The 20,321-nt window shown below is 40.2% G+C and overlaps 2 protein-coding genes across 5 annotated transcripts; both read left to right on the top strand.

The window, feature by feature from the left end:
- The first annotated feature begins 203 nt into the window (after nt 1-203).
- Nucleotides 204-10,052, top strand: LOC132998323 (cytotoxic granule associated RNA binding protein TIA1-like). 4 transcript variants are annotated; one of them, XM_061067914.1, is made up of 12 exons: nt 204-394; nt 2,547-2,643; nt 3,085-3,183; nt 4,480-4,534; nt 4,683-4,770; nt 5,375-5,450; nt 5,608-5,713; nt 6,782-6,880; nt 6,962-7,046; nt 7,164-7,287; nt 7,477-7,622; nt 8,041-10,052. In XM_061067914.1, the coding sequence occupies exons 1-12, from the start codon at nt 369-371 to the stop codon at nt 8,177-8,179; spliced, it is 1,140 nt and encodes a 379-aa protein (XP_060923897.1). In that variant the 5' UTR covers nt 204-368; the 3' UTR covers nt 8,180-10,052. The 4 variants fall into 4 exon arrangements, with proteins under 4 accessions (XP_060923897.1, XP_060923889.1, XP_060923881.1 ...); XM_061067906.1 differs by having other exon boundaries at nt 7,474-7,622; XM_061067898.1 differs by having other exon boundaries at nt 7,164-7,302.
- Nucleotides 10,053-11,857: 1,805 nt separating this feature from the next.
- Nucleotides 11,858-19,444, top strand: c1h2orf42 (chromosome 1 C2orf42 homolog). The gene is made up of 8 exons (XM_061075836.1): nt 11,858-11,922; nt 13,388-14,554; nt 14,919-15,041; nt 16,112-16,216; nt 16,370-16,477; nt 18,009-18,109; nt 18,571-18,733; nt 18,808-19,444. The coding sequence occupies exons 2-8, from the start codon at nt 13,429-13,431 to the stop codon at nt 19,050-19,052; spliced, it is 1,971 nt and encodes a 656-aa protein (XP_060931819.1). The 5' UTR covers nt 11,858-11,922; nt 13,388-13,428; the 3' UTR covers nt 19,053-19,444.
- The last annotated feature ends 877 nt before the right edge of the window (nt 19,445-20,321 follow it).

Here is a 20,321-nt window from a genome sequence, read left to right as displayed (position 1 = left end):
TGATTTAAGTGAATGAAATCTGTGTCTGATATTTCAAATTAGAAAGTAAATTCAGTGTCTTTTTTAATGTAAAAATCCATTCAGGCATTAACAAAGTACAAGTACTTGTAATATAGTGTTTACTCGAGATATCTCTGGTGGCCAGAAGTTGCCTTCGATGAACTACTGCGCATGCGCGGTTCATGTAGGCCCGGTCCGTCCGCCATCTTTGTCGGCTCCCCCCATTGTTCACTGTGGAGACAACAGCGGCGCTAAATCAGTTCCACTGCGCATTAAACTCACCGGACGGTGTCACAGGCCGCTGCCCGCGACAGTCGTGGATTTACACCCAGGGTTGCGACTTGTTCTCGGCCAGCAAGTGTGACAGAATGGACGATGACCAGCCCAAAACCCTGTAAGTGTGCGTGTGTCTGCGGTACCGCCAGCTAGCTAGCTAACAGGCTAACCACTTGTTTTCGTCACGTAACAGGCAGCAGTGGCTCGTCTCCTCAGAGCGAACTCAATTCTCTACACGCTGGTTTTCTCCTGCACTTGCACATCGCACCCGTGTGTGTTTTAAAATGAACACGTTATTGAATTAAAACGCAGTGTATCGATCTCACCAGTGCACAGTTATCACCAAGCAGGTTTGCATGCTAACCAGCGAGCGAAATTCCAGAAAAATCAAAATCTCTAAAAATCCGTCTGTTCACACTGCTGCATCGAGAAAACCGAATCAAAGAAGAATTGTTATTTGTAATTAGTGTTTGGTGTGTTTTGCGTTTGATGAATTTCGCTAATTTACGCATTTGATTAATTCGGCATAGACTGACGATGGGCAGATCATTAAACTACCATCTTTTTCAATGGAGTTTGGTGTATCACCCTCTGCGTTACTTTGTCTGTAAACATGTTGTGGCCGAGGCCTATGAATCTATGTGTATGGGTCATTCTCCTACAAGCTACGTGGCTAAATGTCAACAAAGGCGAATGCAGATGTTATTGTTTTGGTTTGTTATTATTAACCGCCTTAACAGTAAGCTAAGTCTATTTAAACCCAACAGTGAGGTAAAGCAAGGTCAGTAGCTGTGTATTTCAATAATACTTGTCCTCGGCTGCTCAGTATATTAGGTTGAAGAGATAGTTATTGAATTCAGAATCACTTCCTGCAAACAGCCTTGAGACATTTGCATTTACGAGTGGATAAAAAATACTCATAATGGCTGTATTTGTTACATATTGTTAAGTGATCGTAGGTGTTTTATTGTTTGTTTGTTTGAGGGAATGGGATGTTGGCATTTACACATACACGTTTCTCACAAGCTATCAATATTGTTATTGATATTATTATTTATCCTCAATTAAAACGGGAATATGTCAGAAATTATCTAATGGTAATTTGCTAAATTAACCCTCAGATCAAACTGACATTCAAATGTCTTGTTTTCAATAGTCGAGCATCTACAATTATTCACTATCGTGTATGATACCGAAAAAACACCAATCATCACATTTGGAAAACTACTAGAACTAGAAACATCTAATTAAGTTTGAGCTAAAAGTTATCAACACTATAACACAATGGTAAACTATTAGCTTAACAAAATAAAGGATTAATTTCCTGATTTGTTTCAAACGTACTGAACCAATTAACACCACTTAGGGTAGGGATGGGGAATTGGCCAGAGAAAAACCCAATAAATGGTTATGGAGATCTAGTTAAAGGGGTAGCAGTTCACCACACAGTTTCTCAGGAAAATGATTTATGAATGTTGATGTTGAAAATTATGTTGAATAATTTTTATGAGGTTGTACAATTTGGTGCAGATTATTAGACTTCCAATTATTATTTTTTAATTCAGAGTAACGTGTATGCCTGGCATCCGCACTGCTCCGGAGATTCATAACCCCTAAAACAGAGAATTGAAACACTGCTGGCGCCCTTTAAGTATGAAAATGTTGTGGTTGCGTTCATCCTTAACGGGAGGAAATGGAGACATTTGATTAATGTGCATGACCCATGTGCATTTATGGTTGTGTGATGTGTTCCAGGTGTGTAAGTATGGACAAGAATTATTTCGATTTGAAGATAATCTTCTCATCTTGACAGAGATTTGTTTCGTTTTGAAACGCTGCTATAAAACTAAAACATATTATCGTAGAGTTAGCCTTTGGTCAATATTGTTTAATCTGCAGACAATTTTAATGAGTAATCATCTAATCATTTGTCTATTGAATGCGGCACAAAAAACTTTTCCCAGAATCCTTGTGGACCTCGTGTATTGTTTTATATATGTTATGAAAACCAGCAAATCGAGGCTGCAGCCATTTAAGTTTACGGTCACTATGTGACAAAAAAGCATTAATAACTTATTTGAGACACTATATTTAAGTTAGGTATTTTTGGATTGTGATATGTTCATGAAGTTTAGGGCTAAATTCTTCTTCCATCACTAATATTAGTAACAGAACTTGTTCACAGAGTCTAAATTCACATGGATTTGGAAACAGCGTCTTGCTAAGCAATTACTGTTGTTTCTGTCCTGTTTGTTTATATTTCTGTTTAGGTATGTGGGGAATCTGTCCCGGGACGTGACAGAGGCCCTCATCTTGGAGTTGTTTGGCCAAATTGGACCCTGCAAAAGCTGTAAAATGATAGTAGATGTGAGTTCAGTTGTCATCTTTTTCTAACTTTAGAAAATACTACTAACAACATTGTTGCTTCTAAGGAATCAATGAGAGGCGCCTGACTTCCTGTCCTTACAATCTGCCTTTGCTTCTTCTATTTTTCATCCTGTTGATCCACAACTGTTGCCTTTTGATATTAGGTGCTTGACTGATAAGTGTATATTAGCCTCTATTCATTTCTAACACGTAACATATACTAAGATTTTGTTTGATGCTTTAGTTATTGAGTGGGGTGCAGGGACCATCCAAATCTATTTTCACTGTCAAGTGTTTTTTGCTGAGCTGATGATCCCTCTAATATTACCAGTTTCAGCCAGCTTTACTTCCCACCATTTTAATGCCAAATGAGGTCATTATGTTTCCTAAGAATTGCACAGAAGCCACACTGACTTACTTTGTGTTTCCTGTACACTCCAGACGGCAGGTCATGATCCGTACTGCTTTGTGGAGTTCTATGAGCATAGACATGCCACTGCCACAATTGCAGCCATGAATGGTCGGAAAATACTGGGTAAGGTAAGCTATCATATCTCCTGGGTGAGTCCACGGGGGCAAGGCTTGGTGGGCAGGGTTGAAATGAAGCAACTGGAAAAGCTTGTATCTTATTAAACCTTATCTCACTCATGTTACTTCCCTCTTCCACTTCACTTAATTTGTTTTATTCCCATGTGCACAATATTTGTCTGTGCACTCTCTGAAATGACTGGGGTGGGAACACGACTGATCTCTGCCATGTTAATGCTGTAAAGAGTCCAGAAATCATAATAACTAAACATACAACAATGTGCGATTTTCGGGTTTCATTTTCATGATATAAAAACATTCGGTGGAATAATGAGCAACTTCTTGTCCTAATCTTAAAAGCTAATTTGTCGCCCACAGTAATTAATTATTAACTTGTTTTAATGTATTCTCTCACATTAGTAGGCGCAGGAGACCCAAATATATCTAAGTGTAGTCATGTTGCATCTTGTTTCAACACATGCTTAACATTAAGCTCACATAAGCTTTAAAGGTTAATTTTCCAAATTACGTAACTGGTTTAACTCATTAACTGATCAAAATCAGGGTAATTTTGTGCCTTAACACAGATGTAAAAACATTTTCAGTTAATCGTCACTTCATGCTGTCTGTTTTAATGAGGTTTTTCCTTGAGTGCGTTTCCAATCTGTGTATGAATTAATTATTCGTGGCCCTGCTGTCTAATCATTCTACATGTTAGATTCTCTGATCTACTTTACTTGATGCTCTTCTCTCCCCCTACATTTTACTGCTGTGTGTTCTTTTTGCAAAGTTATTTCCACGTAGAATCCACATAAGAGCAACTTCAAGAAAAATACACTCAGTTGAAAATATTCTATCCTCAACAGGTATTGAAGGACCATTTGAGGAGTATAACAAGTTCGTAAAAATCACTTGTTTGTAAGTCCCTTGTTATTTGGACCTTACTTCCTTCAGTTTTGCTCCAAATTTGTTCTAGACTGAGAGTGCAATGTTCCTGATTATGAAGGTGAAATCTTTAAATCCCTTTGATATTCTCCACTGTATTTGATTGTTTTATTAATTAATGCAAAGGTATGTAAAATTAGATGATGACCAATTTTAAGTGGTGGTTTTAAGAACCCAAGTGTGGCATACAGAGACCCCACCACCTTACTAAATAAAAAGTTCTCAATCACAAAATATGACTTAAGTAAAAGTGGTGTGACAAACCTCTAATCACAGAAAAAAAAGCACCTTCCTCTCCTCTGCAAGTGTATTTTACGCCTCACCTTTTTCCTCTTCCCCGTTCTCCACATCTGTCTCTTACAGGAGGTCAAGGTCAACTGGGCCACAACGCCAACCAGTCAAAAGAAAGACACAAGCAGTAAGTAGCACATCTAAATATTAAGAAACAAGATCACAATGTTGCATTGTTTCTAACCTGTCAGTTGGCTAATTGTCTTATTAAATGAACGCAATAAACCCATATTGGTATGAATGACCGCATGTTACAATTTGAATCTTTCTTTTAGGTCACTTCCATGTCTTTGTTGGGGATCTTAGTCCTGAAATTACCACAGATGACATAAAAGCAGCCTTTGCTCCTTTTGGGAAAATATCGTAAGTGTACTCACATAATTATTAGTCTGTACAATTCTGTCCTCCGAGCTGTGGCTGCCAGCCCCAAAACTATTGGTTTCCACCACAACAATTTTAAAACACAAGTCACAAAAAAATTATACGTTTTCATTCATTCACTTTTATTTGGACTCATGATATATATTAAGATCAGATCGATTATTGTAAACTCATGAAGACCTCAAACATGTCACCCAGTGCACCAGTAGTTTACTTGTGTTTTAACAGTGGAGCACTATGGCACAGCTGAATACATTGAATGAAAAACTGAATGTTTATTTGAAAAAAAAATTCTTCCTTGAATTTGGTATTTTTTATTGGATTTGTTTTGAGACTGATCTATGCATTTAGTTTACTACAATCTTTAGTATATAACAGCAAATGCTAATGTAGTTTGTTTTTATATTTAAACCTTATATCATTGTCATTTCGACCCAAATCCCCACCATAGATAAAACTTAAAATCGCCCCAGTTAAACAACAAAAGATATTATATAACATTATTCTGGTACTCTGCTAATATCACAACTTAATCACTCTATTTAATGTATTTCTTGACTTACAGAGTGTTTATATTTGTCCACAGGGATTGTCGAGTGGTGAAAGACATGGCCACAGGTAAATCTAAAGGCTATGGCTTTGTGTCCTTCTTCAACAAATGGGTAAGTGTGTCGGTAGTGCCTGTGTGATAGAGGACTGAGAAAACATTAGCAGGTTCTGTTTATTGATTTAGTCGGAGCCAAGGTTCACAGTCAAATGTTTTGCATTTGGTGTCTGTGACCCAGGAGTTTGTTCTGTGTGTTTCCTCTGTACAATCAGGATGCAGAGAATGCCATACAGCAGATGGGAGGGCAGTGGTTGGGAGGCCGGCAGATCAGGACCAACTGGGCCACGAGGAAGCCTGCTCCTAAAACTCCAAATGAAAGTAAGTCCTCAGTAATTAGATTGACCAGTGGACTTAAATTGGTGCACAGTGTTCAGACGCACACTTAAGGAATGTACTCTTGAGAGCTAGATCCAGCAGCAGATCTATTTCATCTACTTAGACGGAAGTAGCTCAACTACTATCAGATAGTCATGCGTCCCCCAGGATACGCTTTTATAACTTTAGCGATTCCCTGGTTTCACTCACTGCCATAATTGGGAATATGGATGATTATGGACACTATTCTTTTATAATACACGGCAAAGAGGAAATGGTAGTTTGTAACAAAGCTGGACAAAAGTAAATACATTTTTGTGGTAGCCCTGCTCCCAAAATAAAAAATAAAAAATCTTAACCAAATCTTTTTGATTTCTTATTTTGAAGTTGGAAGTAGTAATCTGAGGTTTTCGATTTTTACTTGAAAACCAAGGTGACACTTAGTCATATCCTGTTTTTATAAAACCATAAGATGTTGATCCTTTCGTTGACTAAATAAAATGGTATATAGCGGCAATTTTGTTGTACTTACTAGATGTACCTTCTAAATGTCATATATATATATATATAATTATACAGCTTTGGGACCCCTTTTTGTCTTGCGTCATCACTGCCTAGTTTGTAGACATGCATTTTACAATTAATGTTATCGAAAAAACGGGTCCAATGGATTGATTGGAAAAGTGATGAGTTGTAATAGGCTCTTCATCAGATAAGGGATCAATATGAAAAATAGTTTGTGGTGATGAACTAACATCAAAAAGCTAAACTGTTTGAGTTTTATTACATCAAAGTTTACAAGAACGTAAATGAAATATCTGTAAAATCAGTTCAGAACAAAAACTGGAAAAACATTTGTCAGTCAGGTCCGAAAAAGAATATAAATATCAATAATCTAATGCACTCTATCATGCACTCCAGACTTTAATATTCCTACTGGTTTATGTTGATTATATTTGACATACTTTGGCCAGTTTTACTTTGAACCGGTATCAATTCACAATGAATGTGTTGTAAAAGGTATTATTCACATGTAAGATCAAATCTAAGCTGATCACTCTTATCTTTTAGCAACCAGTACCAAGCAGCTGTCCTTTGAAGAGGTGGTGAGCCAGTCCAGCCCCAGCAACTGCACTGTCTACTGTGGAGGAGTCACCACAGGCCTCACAGGTGAGTCACAGCTTGTCCATGAGATCAAGCTGCAGGTTAAGAAACAAATGAAATATTAACCTCTTTTTCTTTTGTTCATAGAGCAAATTATGAGACAGACCTTCTCACCCTTCGGCCAAATAATGGAAATCCGTGTTTTCCCAGACAAAGGCTACTCATTTGTTAGGTGAGATCACTTTCTGATTTATTTGCTTACATGATACTTTAAATATATTACCCTAATATCTCGATGGAATGACTTGATATGAAGCAATCTGATTTGTATGCTCTCCTCTGCGTGCAGGTTCAACTCCCATGAGGCAGCAGCTCATGCCATTGTCTCGGTCAATGGCACGTCCATTGAGGGCTATGTTGTTAAGTGTTACTGGGGCAAAGAAACAACAGACATGGTTAGCCCCATTCAGCAGGTACATATGCCACAGGTATGAACAAGGATCACCCCCTACATCTTTTAATCATCACCCTGAAATTCTTACATTCAATTAACCCCTGCTGGTGAACTGCTGTAGTGACTGTGAGATCCTGACATGGCTGCTGTGTGAAGCTGCTGTCATTTGATACTCTGCCACCTAAAATATCATTCTCTATGTCAGCAGAACACGGTGAGCTTCGCGGCGCAGCCCTACAGCCAGTGGGGTCAGTGGTACAGTAACACGCAGCAGATTGGTCAATATGTGCCCAATGGATGGCAGGTGCCGAGCTACGGAGTTTATGGACAGACCTGGGATCAGCAGGGCTACAAGTGAGTACCAGAGGGGAGCCTGGCGCAGAAGAAGTGCACATGCAAAGATTATCTTTTGCAAATATTGGTGTTCTGCATGCAAACATATCTATTTTTATTTTGCTATTCTGAAATCAGCTTATCTCATAGTTACATGTCCGTACTTCCTCTCTGCATGCACATAACTTACTCACTGCTCTACCTCGAGTCCTCCAGCAGTGTTAATTTGGCTGCTTGTTAAGTTCTAATCACAAATAATTAATATGAAAATGGGGAATACAGCTACAGTTGGAACTCAGTGTCTACAAGACTTGGAATCACAAGACAGCAAGTCGTGTCGTGTCGACTGTGCAGCGGTCTGACAATGTCCTGTTTCTTTAAAACTTGGCTCTCCTTGACTTTATTTGTCTAACTGTTTTGTTTCTCTCTGCTCTTACAGTCATTTACATGCCGGTGCCGGATGGACAGGAGTGGGCGCCGTGAGCAACGGCAGCATGGTGGAGCCTGGACAGGGAGTCAACGGAACGATGCTGACCAACCAGGCCGGCATGAGCGCTGCTGGCTACCACACCCACTGATCCCAGTAGTCCCCTCTCTAAGCCTCTGAGGTCACAAAGGATGATACTCTGCTGGGGAAGCAGTGCATTAGATGCGCTCTCTCTGTTACCACAAGAAATTATTCTCTGTTAGGAAGGCTGGTGCGCCATTTTATCAGCCTTCCAGCTCATAACCTCACCCACTGCCCAAATCTGCAAGTGTAATCAAATCTCTCCACTCCAGAACACACACAGCTAATGCTAATGCACTGTGCATTCCTGGGCCCATTTTATGATTTGGTGCATTTTTCTAATGACTGCAGATAAGTGGCCAAATGAAAATGATAAATTATGAAGATATTTCTTCCACAGTTCAGTTTAAAATAGTCTTTAGTCGAACAGCAGGTTTTGTTTGTTTCAGCCCCTCAGAGCCAAAGAGTAAGGGCAGATTTTATACCAGTGTTTAACAATCATACAGGGAGGAGAGTCGAGAAACTTTGCCACAGAAAATACTCAAATAGTCCATTATAATGCAACGCAACCACAAGATGAGTGTCGACTAAGGGGTGTTTGTTGTAATTTTTTGCTCGATTGGAACATCTCGATCCCACTGTTCTGTCTGGTCTGTCCACCCGTTACTGACGTGAATCATGAGTCCAAGCAAGTTCTCGGGGTGTTGTAAAGTCATTCTGTGAAATGTAGGGAATCACTGAGTAGATATAGGCCAGTTGAGGGAAAGCGGATACCACCAAAACAAAGAAAGACGAGTCACATTTCCAGCGCTCCTTCACTTCATCTCCCTGAATGGACTGAACAGACTGAGCGTCCGGTCTGAGGATACGAAACGTGTGTGTGCTTACGTGTGTGTGCATGAACTGATGCTTTTACACACAAGACAACGTCCAGTTCATCTCTCCCCTGAGACAAAAAAGGACTACGCCTCCTTTTTTTGCTCCAGATATAATAGAAAAATGTGTCATTTTCTTCCCCTTTTTTTTTCTTGTGAGCAACTTTAAAAACGATGACATTGTATAAAGAGCTTTTGCCTTTTTTGTTGTTTCATTTCAGGACTGTCTTATAAAGAATCGTTGCAGTGACACCATGTGACATGTGAAACCTTTATGTTTGTTTATAAAACACAAAGTGGCTGTCAACTGTCAACCTTATTTTTTAAAATTAGATTTTCAATATCTCAAATAAAAACCAATTGCAGGGACTACTGCCACTCTTACCTTACTTTAGGCAGACAACTATTGCACAAATACTTAAGGTTATCTTTTCGCAAAATTTGAAATACTAGGTTTTTTTTATGTTTTTGCATTCCACCTTCTTTTGTAATTTCATTTGGAAGTCTGTTTTTATGTAAATAACCAAACAGTCTGTTCAATTGTACTGAATCTGTATAAAGACAACATGTTAATAAAGGAAGCGTGCTTGCTTCTGGTTGGGGAAGTGGATTTCAGAAACAGCTGTTTGACCGTAGCGCCCCTGTCAAGTGCCGGTCCGTGTACAGGACAGACAGTGCAACATTCGATTCTTCCATAAGCTTGGAGGACAAGCTGCATTGCTATGCAATGCGAACAGCCTTTAAATTGACGAGTGATGCATAACTTAAGTTATTCTATTTTAAACCTAAATAACGATTGTCTTTGTAGTTTAAGAAACAACCTCACGAGGATCAGATTGTTTTTCACTGATGCCACCGTTATTTTTAATATAGTAGGAACATCCATTGTGTTGCCTTATCAGTGAGTTACTTTTAATTTAACCAAAAATCTCCAGAGATAAGGCGGTTGCCTGAGAATGTTTTCAACCTATGTTTGGCGAGGGAAGTTCTGTTGATGCTTCAGTCCCATGGTTTGTGTTTTTGCTTTGTCCCATTAAAAATGCTGATGCTTCAAACAGCTCACATTCACACTGTTTGCATCTGATGTTTACAACCAGGCTGTTGAAACAACTTGTGGAGGGAGAGACGTCTCCGTGGTCATTATACTACACGTGTTTTTCTCTCAGGAGGCCTAGTAACGAGCATCTGATTTCCAGTTTTTGGTGTATAGCTGCAACTTGACATTAATTTAAATCTGGTTTGATCATGATTTGGTCTTTCAGATTTTCAAGAAAATGCACAATCTTAGGGTGATGTCTTCCTACACCTTGCCTTGTAAGATCATACATTCTGTAAACATCCCAAATTTGAATCACAATATTTGATAATTTTGCTTAAAAATGACAAAATTATACGTTTTGATTAAATGCAAGGATTAGGACACTAAGGTCGTGTTATACTAATTTTAATGGTTATGTGCAACATTCAACTAAAAAAATATTCTCGTAAGTAAGTTTGATTCCAGGAAGATTACATTTAAATGAAGGATTCAGTTTTGTCCTGGAGGTTAAAGTAGAATTGAAATAGCCTTTTGATGTTTATATTATTGGGAAATTAAACTTAAATTTGTTTATCTTATAGGTCTGTAATTTTCTAGCATGTGTCCTGGATAAAACTAATCTGCCAATTGTTGTAGCTCTGGGTTTAGATGGACTAAATTGAGATGCAGCTCTTTTAAATGTAAATACTAAAGTAAAGGGGTTTAAAATGTAATTTGACATAAGGCCTCTTAATGTTTCTGTGCATTGTTTCAATGAGAGTGCAGTAAAGAACTTGCAAAGATCAGAAATGATATTTACATTGAGACATCAGGGTAAAGAGGAGGGACAAAACTAAAATATCAAATCCACGTGAGGTGTAAGTTTGGTTTTGATTAGTTATTCGATGCTGTAAAAACAGGAGGAAATGGCATGATTGACGGTTGAAACTGAACCGCGATTGGTCGAGCACATGGGAACAGGTGACCTCGCTGCTGTGGCTGCATCATCACTGCACAGACTCTGGCTCCTGATGCACAAGATGGCAGCCTTGGTATCTGGGATGATTTGGCTTCATTTCTGCTGAGTGAGAGGCAGTAGAGGCCCCTCGTCCATCTGTTGTGGCCCAGTCCAACCCTGTGAAACATATATACATACAAACAGATCTTTAAAAAAAATGCATTCACTCTGTCTGAACTCATATTCACACTTACAAGAACATCTTGTCCAACCACTTAAAAACCGACACTGGGGATCCCAACACTGAGACCGAACGATCCTTAACTGAATGTTTTCCTACACTTGACATCTATTGCACTTCTGCCTGTCCTGGGAGAGGGATCCCTCACATGTGGCTCTCTCTGAGGTTTCTACGTATTTTTACCTGTTAAAGGGGTTTTTAGTAGTTTTTCCTTACTCTTGCTGAGGGTTAAGGACAGAGGATGCCACACCATGTTAAAGCCCTATGAGACGAATTGTGATTTGTGAATATGGGCTATACAAATCAAATTTGATTGATTGAATGATATTCACACTTATAGGTGTTTTTCTTTTAATGCTCATCCACATAATCAAGTCTACATGTATAATATATCATATTAGATGCATTACTTTTTGAGCATAATAACTAATTAATTTTAAGCTGAAAACTTATTTTCTTTTCCCCATGTTTCAACTTCCTGCCAAACTCAGCCATCGGTGCACGTGAACTCCAGCTCCCATGATTCACCGCTCCGACAGAGTCAACCCCCCCCTTCCACCCGCCCTTCTCTCCTGCCTCTTCCTCACGTGACCTGCTCTGACCAATAGGGAGTGTCGTTACAGGCGCAATGCGGCTGTCGGGATGTAAGGAGCAATGGCGACGGTCGAGGCGGATCTGGAGCCAGAGTGAAGCTGGTTTGACCAAACAGAGCCGGAGACAGGTACTGTGAGCACTTCACTCGCACGCACACACGCGTCACACAGGTGGCGAGTCCACAGCGAGCAGCTGCGTGTTCAACAGCCACGTGGGTTCAGCCACTGAACTCGATAAGGCTGAGTGCATTTCATTCAAGTTTAATCACGTCATTATGCATCTTAAAACATATAGTTTGAACTTTAATTTCATATGTTGTTCCTGCAGCGAAATTAGTTTTGTACAGTGTGCAGGGATGACAATGATGACTAATCTATAATCGTTGACAGTGGGAGAAAGTCAGTTATTATAGATTTCTGCTCATGTGCAGTTTTAAATTAATTTTCTTTTCTTTTTAATTTTTTTCTTATTATAACAGTTGATTTAAAAAATTCTGAGTAACATATTCTTTCTGTTACCCTGCAATATTTATATTATAGGCTCCAATACTTGATACTTTTAAAATGAAGGTGAAACGTGCAAAACACATTAACACTATCACAAAAAATTATAAATTATTACAGATGAATACAAAGTCAGTGCTGCAGTTTATTAACATTATGGGCAGATTATTGACTCAATTATTGGATTATTTGCCTAAGGGCCTGTTGAATCTGTCTGTGTCTTCAGATTTGTGTTTTGTCTTAGTAGCAAAATCCAACGATTTCAATTCATTATATCCTCATATATGACAAACGAATTTTAATAACATGCTAATAACATGAAGCCAGTACATGATTTGGCATTGTTGCTTCAAAAAGTTTTAAAACAATTAATTACAATTCAAAGTAATTATTATATATATATTTTGAATGATCTCATGGTATCAGCTCTATATACAGCAGCTTGGTAAATCTATTCCATCCTGAGCCAGCTGGCATGTGAATGCATTACTGCTAATGATCCAATAATGTAAAATGATCAAGCTGCATAATAAATAGTCACTTTATTTTTGTAGTTTTTTTGCAAAACAGATGCAAAATTACCACAGATATTATTATGATTTTTTTGTCCTTTGTGATTATTTCTTTTTTGTTTGAATTGTGTGTCTTGTTTTGTTTTGGTCTGTGTGATGAAAGAATAAAAATAAAATAATTACCACAGAGACATGAAAAACATCTGCAAACACGCAAAATATCCAGAAAGAGACAAAACCACAGCAAAAGGAAACAATTCACAGTCCACTGGAACAACAGATCTATTAAATACAGATGGAATATAGTTATAAAAGCATTTCACACCTTAAAAGATTGAATAAAAAACTTTGAACTGAGGAATGATATCGACATACGGTATAGTTAAAGTTTGTTTGATACATAGCTGTAATCTTCTAAAATCAACGATTGCGTCTTTGTTTTTTTGTACATTCGGTCTTGGATAAAACTTTTGAAATCATTGACATCAGACTCATGATCAAAGGTCATGACTTCTACCAACATCATTTGAGCTATGTAGTTAAAAATCATCTCTATTTCTTTTCCCTCTTTGACAAGGTTCACATCCTTTCACCTCCAGCTGAACTCTCAGTAGCAGAATGGAGACTGAAGTGACAGTGTCCTCCTCCTCCAGCGTCATCTCCTCCTCCGCTCCGCAGACGTTGACCACTCAGGCCAACCTGGCAGCGAAACAGCGAGACGGCAGGAAAAGCACATCCACGACTCCATCCTTCCTCTCCAACCTGGGGAGGGCCACCCTGCGCGGCATCCGCAAGTGTCCTCAGTGTGGCGTCTACAACGGCACCCGGGGGCTCAGCTGCAAGAACAAGGCCTGCGGGGTATCGCTCCGAAATGCCTCAGCGGGAGTCAGAACCAGGAAGAAATGTGCGGTGGAGGTGGTGAAGGTGATAATAGACAGCGATGAGAGGGTTGGGAAGGAGCGCGACGGAGGAGGAGTCCTGGGCGGCGGCACGGGCGGAGGAGTCCAGGTGTTTTCAGTGTGTCACAGAGGGAGAGGAGCCACAGCCACACAGCTGGGCTTCGTTGAGCTTGTCCCTACCGACACTGCCATAGCGACCGGTGACGGCGCCACCCTGCTGACCCGCATCAACCTGGGCCGCTGCTTTCTGCCCTCTTGCAGGCAAGGTCAAAGGTCAAATCAGGGCGAGGCAGACTCGGGGGCGGCCAATTCCAAGCAGTCCTCGGACAGCCTCTGCATCCACATCAAACAAGCCATAGAGTGTCAGAGCCGCGCCACTCCGCTGACCCTAAAGAGCTCCGTGCTGGAGAGTTTACAGGCCTCCATCCAGGCCAGGGAGGAGCTGTGGAGGCTGGCCACCGAGTCGCCGGGCCCCCTGGTGCAGCGCGTCTCCAAAGACATGCTGGTGGTGAAGTGCCACACGGATTCCCATCATCCTCTGGGCCTCCTGCATCTCACCGTGGGTGCCGCCGGACTGTCCGAGGTTTCCAAGAGTCAGAGAAAGGGCAGAGAGATGCAGCAGCAGCACAGTTTTTTCCACTGTGCCTGCCAGGTCAGCAGCAGCAGCAGCAGCAACAGCAGGAGGAACAAACCCGGTGTTGATGGAGCAGGTGGAGCCTTTCACTCTCCTCCCAGCTCGGCCTCACCACAACCCTGCCTTCACTTCTACGCCTGCGTGTGCGCCTTTGCGAGCGATGAGAAACTGGCTGCCGAGTTCGCTCCTTTCATCGGCTACACGCCCAGTGGTACGCTAGCTGTACCGTAACCTGTCTGAAAGGAATAGTAGTCCAGGCAAAGTAGCCCATTTTGGAGCCAAAAATAGAAGTAGGAGTAAAGGAAAAAAATACCCCCTTTGGGGTGTATTGTTGCCTGGCCTCATTGGCACACATTGATGAGAATTAAACATATTTCCTCAACTAGGATTTCTTAGGACTTTTAGTATGTTGTTCTGGACACCTCATAGAAATAATCTATGATGAAAAAAATTATTTTATAATTAGTCGGTCGTAAAACGCTAATTTGCCTGGACTATAGTTGAACAATCGTCAAACACTTCCTTTAACTTATTCTGTTTGTGCTTGTGTTTCTCTCCTTGTTTTTCCCTCTCAGCTGTGCAGCGAAATTCTCCCAGTGGCTCAGCAGGTCACAGTGAGAAGCCCCTGCAGCATCAGGCCGAAGCAGCCAACTCTCATCACAAAGCAAAGAAAGTTCGCCTGGAGGAATCTCTCTCTGGTGATTTCATCTCAATGCCCCCTGAAAGACTTGCTACAGAGCATCAACCACTCAGAAATGCAGGATGAGTCTGCAGCGCATGTTTGTCTGACTCTTCATAGTCCTTCCTTCTGTTTCTGTTTCTGTCTTATCCTTCCCAACTTGCCCCTTCTTCTCATTTCCTGCCTCTGTGCACCCCCCCTCAGCGCCCCATGCCTCTGGTGTGGGAAGAGAGGGAGTGTCAGCCTCCAGCCTGAGAAGAGCTGGTCAGAGGAGAACCCTCCAGTGGGCTGGTGGGCTGAAGGTTTCAGGTGCTGCCTCCTCCTACTGAGCCCACGCCCTCTATCGCCTTCTCACCTCCCTGCTGCTTGCAATCTGACTGTTGCATCGTCTCAGACATCTGCTTTTATCTTTATCATCCCTCTGTCTATTCCTGCAGCACTAATCCTCATCCACTTCTGAAAAGAACTCTGCGGTTTTAACATTTAATTCATGACTGACACAACCAAAGTATCTGCAGATCTTCATCCAGAAAAGAGCCCTGCAAACCTCTTAAGTATATTTCTAGCTTTCTATAGGCAAGGAGATTATGTGTGTCTGTTAGTCAGCAGGATAACGCAAGGTGGATTACAAAAACACTAGAGGGATGTGGTTTGAGTCAGGGAAGAACCAATTCAATTTTGGTTTGGACCCAGATCAATATCCTGCAATGCTAAAGAAAAGAAGAAAAAAATCCTAGATCTGCACCAAAACTTGAATGGGTTCTTCTATAGATTGTACTTTAGCCCTCCACAAAAAGTAATGGAAATAGTTCAGGATTATTTAAAGATTAAATCGTTTAACATTCAAGGTTAATATTGGGATGTATAAACAAAAAAAAGTTATATCAGTCTCAGTAAATAATCTGTATTTTCTCCATGTTAACCATTGATATGTTTCATACTTTGGCTTCCATGACCGGTAATATTCAGGCCTTTAAATAAATCTTTGAGTAATTTTAGACAAAATATCTTGATTGTAGAAAGTAAGACAATAATGAATGTGAGCTTTTTGTGTTGTTTGATCATCTGATCTGTGTGTTTATGCCTCAGGGGGTACGCAGGTTGTGGACGAGCGCACAGTGACGTTGGGTTTCCATCAGTGGCTGGCCAGTGTCACAGAGAGGATCCACCAGACCATGCACTACCAGTTCGATGGTAAAGCTAAAGAAGATTGAAATCCCGCATATAGGAACCAGTTAGATATGAAGCTCATCAGCTCTAATAACTTTGTTCTCAGCAAAGCAACTGAGATGTTGTTAAGTAAACACAGTTCACAGTGAAATGTTGTTTTTGTCATTTATCCTTCAGGGAAACCACAACCTCTGGTGTACCACATTTCTCAGGAGTTCTTCAACGCGTTGCAGCATCGTCTTTCGCTCGGATCGAAGAAGAGGAGGCTGCCAAACTTCACAACAGGTGGGAAAACCTACAGTAGTAAGTAATACCCATGCATTGATGCATCAGTATCAACAATCTGACAATGCCATACAGTATATAATACTATGTCAGTCACAGCGTACATTTCTCTACTCTCTACCATGCATGATTTAGCATTGTTGAATCTGTGTGTAAATCTAGTTGTTTTTAACCTCACAATAATAGCTTTAAAATCTTTTCAGTGGTACACCAACCTACAATTCAGAGAATTGCATTTCTTCCTTTGCCACAGGGCTCCCCGGGTGCCTGGAATAGCTCTTTGTAACTCTACCGCACCAACCAGAACATGAGCTGTGAGCTGGAGTACACAGTTAACTATAAGAAAAAGCTAGCTCAGTATTCTCAGTATGTACTGAGGACAGTACACATTTTATGAATGTTTTAATTGGCTGGTGATTTGTCCCGGTGCTGCTAATAGTCACTGAAGGTAGTTTTCAAATGTTCAAATTAGGGTTGCAAAATTCAGGGAATATTCAAGTTGGAAACTTTCCATGGGAATTAACGGGAATATACAGGAATTAACGGGAATAAACGGGAATAAACTGGAAATGTTGTAGGTAATTTATACTAACTGTATTTACCTTGTCATATACAGACAAAAATATAAACATTTTGTTTTGTCATAGGCTGATTTGAGCCCTGAGGAAACTTTTGGCACTTGGCTATATGCTTCTGCATCGTTGTGTCATTCTTAACATAGGTCTTTGCACAGTATTTGCAAATGTACACAGCCTTTTCCTTCTACATTGGATGGAGTGAAATGTCTCCACACATGAGATTCTGTAGAATAAGATGAGAAGAAAGTTTGTAAAAAAACAATAATGCAATGCCAGAGATATAAATAGTTAGCCAAACAATTGGATTCGTCTGTAAAAATATTTTACAATTGATGGATAAATTAATAGAAATAGGCTAGATGAACAGATGAACAATCCTCAATCAGCATGCTAATATATTTGCACCAGTAATATCATCGAAACTTACCTGACTAGTCCTGCACACTACAGCAGGCCTCAATAGCCCTGCTGTAGTGTGCAGGATGCTGGGAATTATCTGTGCATGTGATGGAAGAATGCACAGTGGAGGGTTGAATTGCAACGTGCAGCGTGTGCTGCATTCCATACATCTTTAAAATAGAGTTTTGAATGATGTTTTTATTGCTCAGCGTTACTTTGCGTATATTTTTTTTTTTTTCAAAATTCCCGAGCTTAACTTCCCATGGAAACTTTCCGCCCCTTTGCAACCCTAGTTCAAATGCATTATTATGAAACATATGGGATACATACAGTATATAATGTGTATGTATATATAGTAGCTTATATAAAATGTACATGTGTGTGCCCCTGTGTGTGAAGCGAGACTCAAACCAGAGTTTACACAAGAGCAAATCTAACATTGTGTTGCTTTAAGAGCAGGATTTGAATTCTTATTCCACCACTGGATAAGCAGACCACAAACATGTAAATAAATCTGGACTCTCTTCTTTGTGTCTTTTTTGTGTTGACGTCAGCCTTTGTGAGAAATGATGGACTTCCTCTCGGCTCCTTCTCCAAGTACACCTGGCACATCACCAACCTCATGCAGGTCAAACGCCTCTTCGAAACGCCAGAGGTAAACTCCTCATTGTTCTTAGGCCAGGGTGTCAGTTCTACTGAGGACGAGGAGACATGTCCCCCTCACTTTTCATCCTGTGTCCTGTGCTTTCTGAGTCAGACTGAAAAAGCTGCTGCTGCCAAAATCTAGATGAGAGAAGATGAGTCTATTTAAAAATATCATTCATCTACTTTGCCTTCAAATAAGACTCCAGCATAATATGTAAAACACTTTTTAAGCCCTGGGCAGATGAATTGCATTATGTTGTTACTTTGTTAATGATTATGCTTCTGTTATCTCATCTGAATGAGTTGCTGTATTTGTGCTTATAAAACATTTTGGAAAAACAACTCCACACTTACAGACTGTTTTAGATAAAATGACAGAGTGGATTTAAACTCTGATTTCATTGACTTTGCCACTCTCACCTCTTCTTCCCTCTCCCTCTCTCGCTCTCCACCTCACTGTCTGCCCTCCAGCTGCCTCTGGAGGTCTATCAGAGTTTTGTGAAAAACATAGATGGCTCTTATTCCCGTTTTCGCTGTCCCGAGCCTCTTCCCGAGCCAGAACTACCAGAGGGATACAGGACAGATCGGCCGCAGGCCATAAGACCCATGGAGCTCCGCACCTTCCTCAAAGTCGGTGAGTGACCGTATCCAGCTGTGATACCTACGACTGTAGAGCTGCACACATTCACACTGTGGTGTCTCTGCCAGGACCTGGCATGGCGGCAGATCAGAAGGAGGCCAGTCCCTTTGTGATCGAGTGGATCCCGGACGTTCTCCCTCGCTGTCAGATGGGAGAGCTCAGGATCAGCTTTGAGTTCGGCCACCAGAAGAGCGGTCAGCCGGAGAGCCACTGTGAGAAGATAAGCACGCCGGAGAAAGGGGCGCGCAACAAGTCCGAGTCCACCCAATTGAAAGTCTCGAAGGCTGTGGACGTCCTTCAGGTGGTCGTCTAGTCGTCCTCCAGCCTCCTCCTTATTACACTGTGTTAACATCTCCTGATTTAACTGCAACGTGTCTGAGAGATGAAATATAGAAATATGTACGACTCATTTATCCATGTTATATTATGCAAGATGTGGATAATCACCCGCAGCCCCATCATGTAATATAATATTGTTTAACAGTATTAGTTTGTTGTGGAGTCCTCATGTTAATGCCTTTTCCTTAATGCTGAATATGCACAAAGTAAAGAAACTATATATTTAAAAGTTATTTTTTATATATGTCAAAGACAGATCATACGACCAGTTGAGAACATTGTAGAATCGTGTATTTAACACTAAAGGAAATAGACTGGATAACTTTTCCTAACAGTGAAAACCTACCTGTACGTTTAAAATTTCAAAGATAGATTTTTTTTTTTGTCCTATCTGTTTTCTATGTAAAGATTAGAAAATAAATCACATTCAATGGACAAAAATATGTGTTGGGTATTTTCATTTAAATGCAACTGCACTACATCTCCCGGCTTTACAGATAAACGTTGAATGTAGGATATTCTTATAAAACGTGTTTTTAATTGTACCTAAGTTCTTTGGTGAATTAGTAGAGGATCAGCGCATTTGGGGCTCGTTGCCATGCTTTTTAAATGTATTCGTTAAGGACACATTTTCCCTCTAAACTTCCAAAAGGATTTCATAAAAACAGTTTAATGCCTGAAGAGGAACATCTATTAAATATTTGACTAATGGAGTAACAAAGCTACGTTTTAACAGATTTATTTTTAGAGAAGCAGGATGCTGCAGTGATTTAGTTGTTTTGAGTGGAGTTTTCTTCAGGTTCTCCAGCTTCCTCCCACAACCCAAAGACATGCTGATTGGGGTTAAATTAACTGGAGGCTCTGAATTAACCGTAGGTGTGAATGTGAGCGTAAATGTTTGTCAAAGTCAGACCTGCAATACTCTGGTGACCTGTCCAATGTCAGCTGGGATTGGCTACAGCTCCACTGCTGCCCTTAAAGGATAAAGTAGTATAGATGATGGATGGAAACCAAATTATGTATATTTAGAAAAGATAAGATAAGATAAGACAATTCTTTATTTGTCTTGTTACAGCATCAAAGAGGACGGTCAAAAACAGACATTAGTATGATAAAATAAACATGCGATATAATAAATGCGAGAAAATGTGAAAATTATAATGGAATAGAAGTATTATATAAAGTGTAAACAGATTATACAGTTGTGAGAATATATGCAGTGAAATACAATGCACAGACATAT

This window comes from Limanda limanda, chromosome 1 (genome assembly GCF_963576545.1).
Source record: "Limanda limanda chromosome 1, fLimLim1.1, whole genome shotgun sequence".
NCBI classification, from domain to species: domain Eukaryota; kingdom Metazoa; phylum Chordata; class Actinopteri; order Pleuronectiformes; family Pleuronectidae; genus Limanda; species Limanda limanda.
Note: the sequence above shows the minus strand (reverse complement) of the source record. Positions and strands in the feature narration are given on the sequence as shown.

Bases quoted from the DNA above. Each gene is read 5' to 3' on its own strand.
- c1h2orf42 (XM_061075836.1), top strand. From the start codon at position 13,429: ATGGAGACTGAAGTGACAGTGTCCTCCTCCTCCAGCGTCATCTCCTCC. The intron at 14,555-14,918 runs GTACGCTAGCTG...TTTCCCTCTCAG, and splicing joins CATCGGCTACACGCCCAGTG to CTGTGCAGCGAAATTCTCCC. The intron at 18,734-18,807 runs GTGAGTGACCGT...TGTCTCTGCCAG, and splicing joins CCGCACCTTCCTCAAAGTCG to GACCTGGCATGGCGGCAGAT.
- LOC132998323 (XM_061067888.1), top strand. From the start codon at position 369: ATGGACGATGACCAGCCCAAAACCCT. The intron at 5,714-6,781 runs GTAAGTCCTCAG...CTTATCTTTTAG, and splicing joins TCCTAAAACTCCAAATGAAA to CAACCAGTACCAAGCAGCTG. The intron at 6,881-6,961 runs GTGAGTCACAGC...TTTTGTTCATAG, and splicing joins AGTCACCACAGGCCTCACAG to AGCAAATTATGAGACAGACC.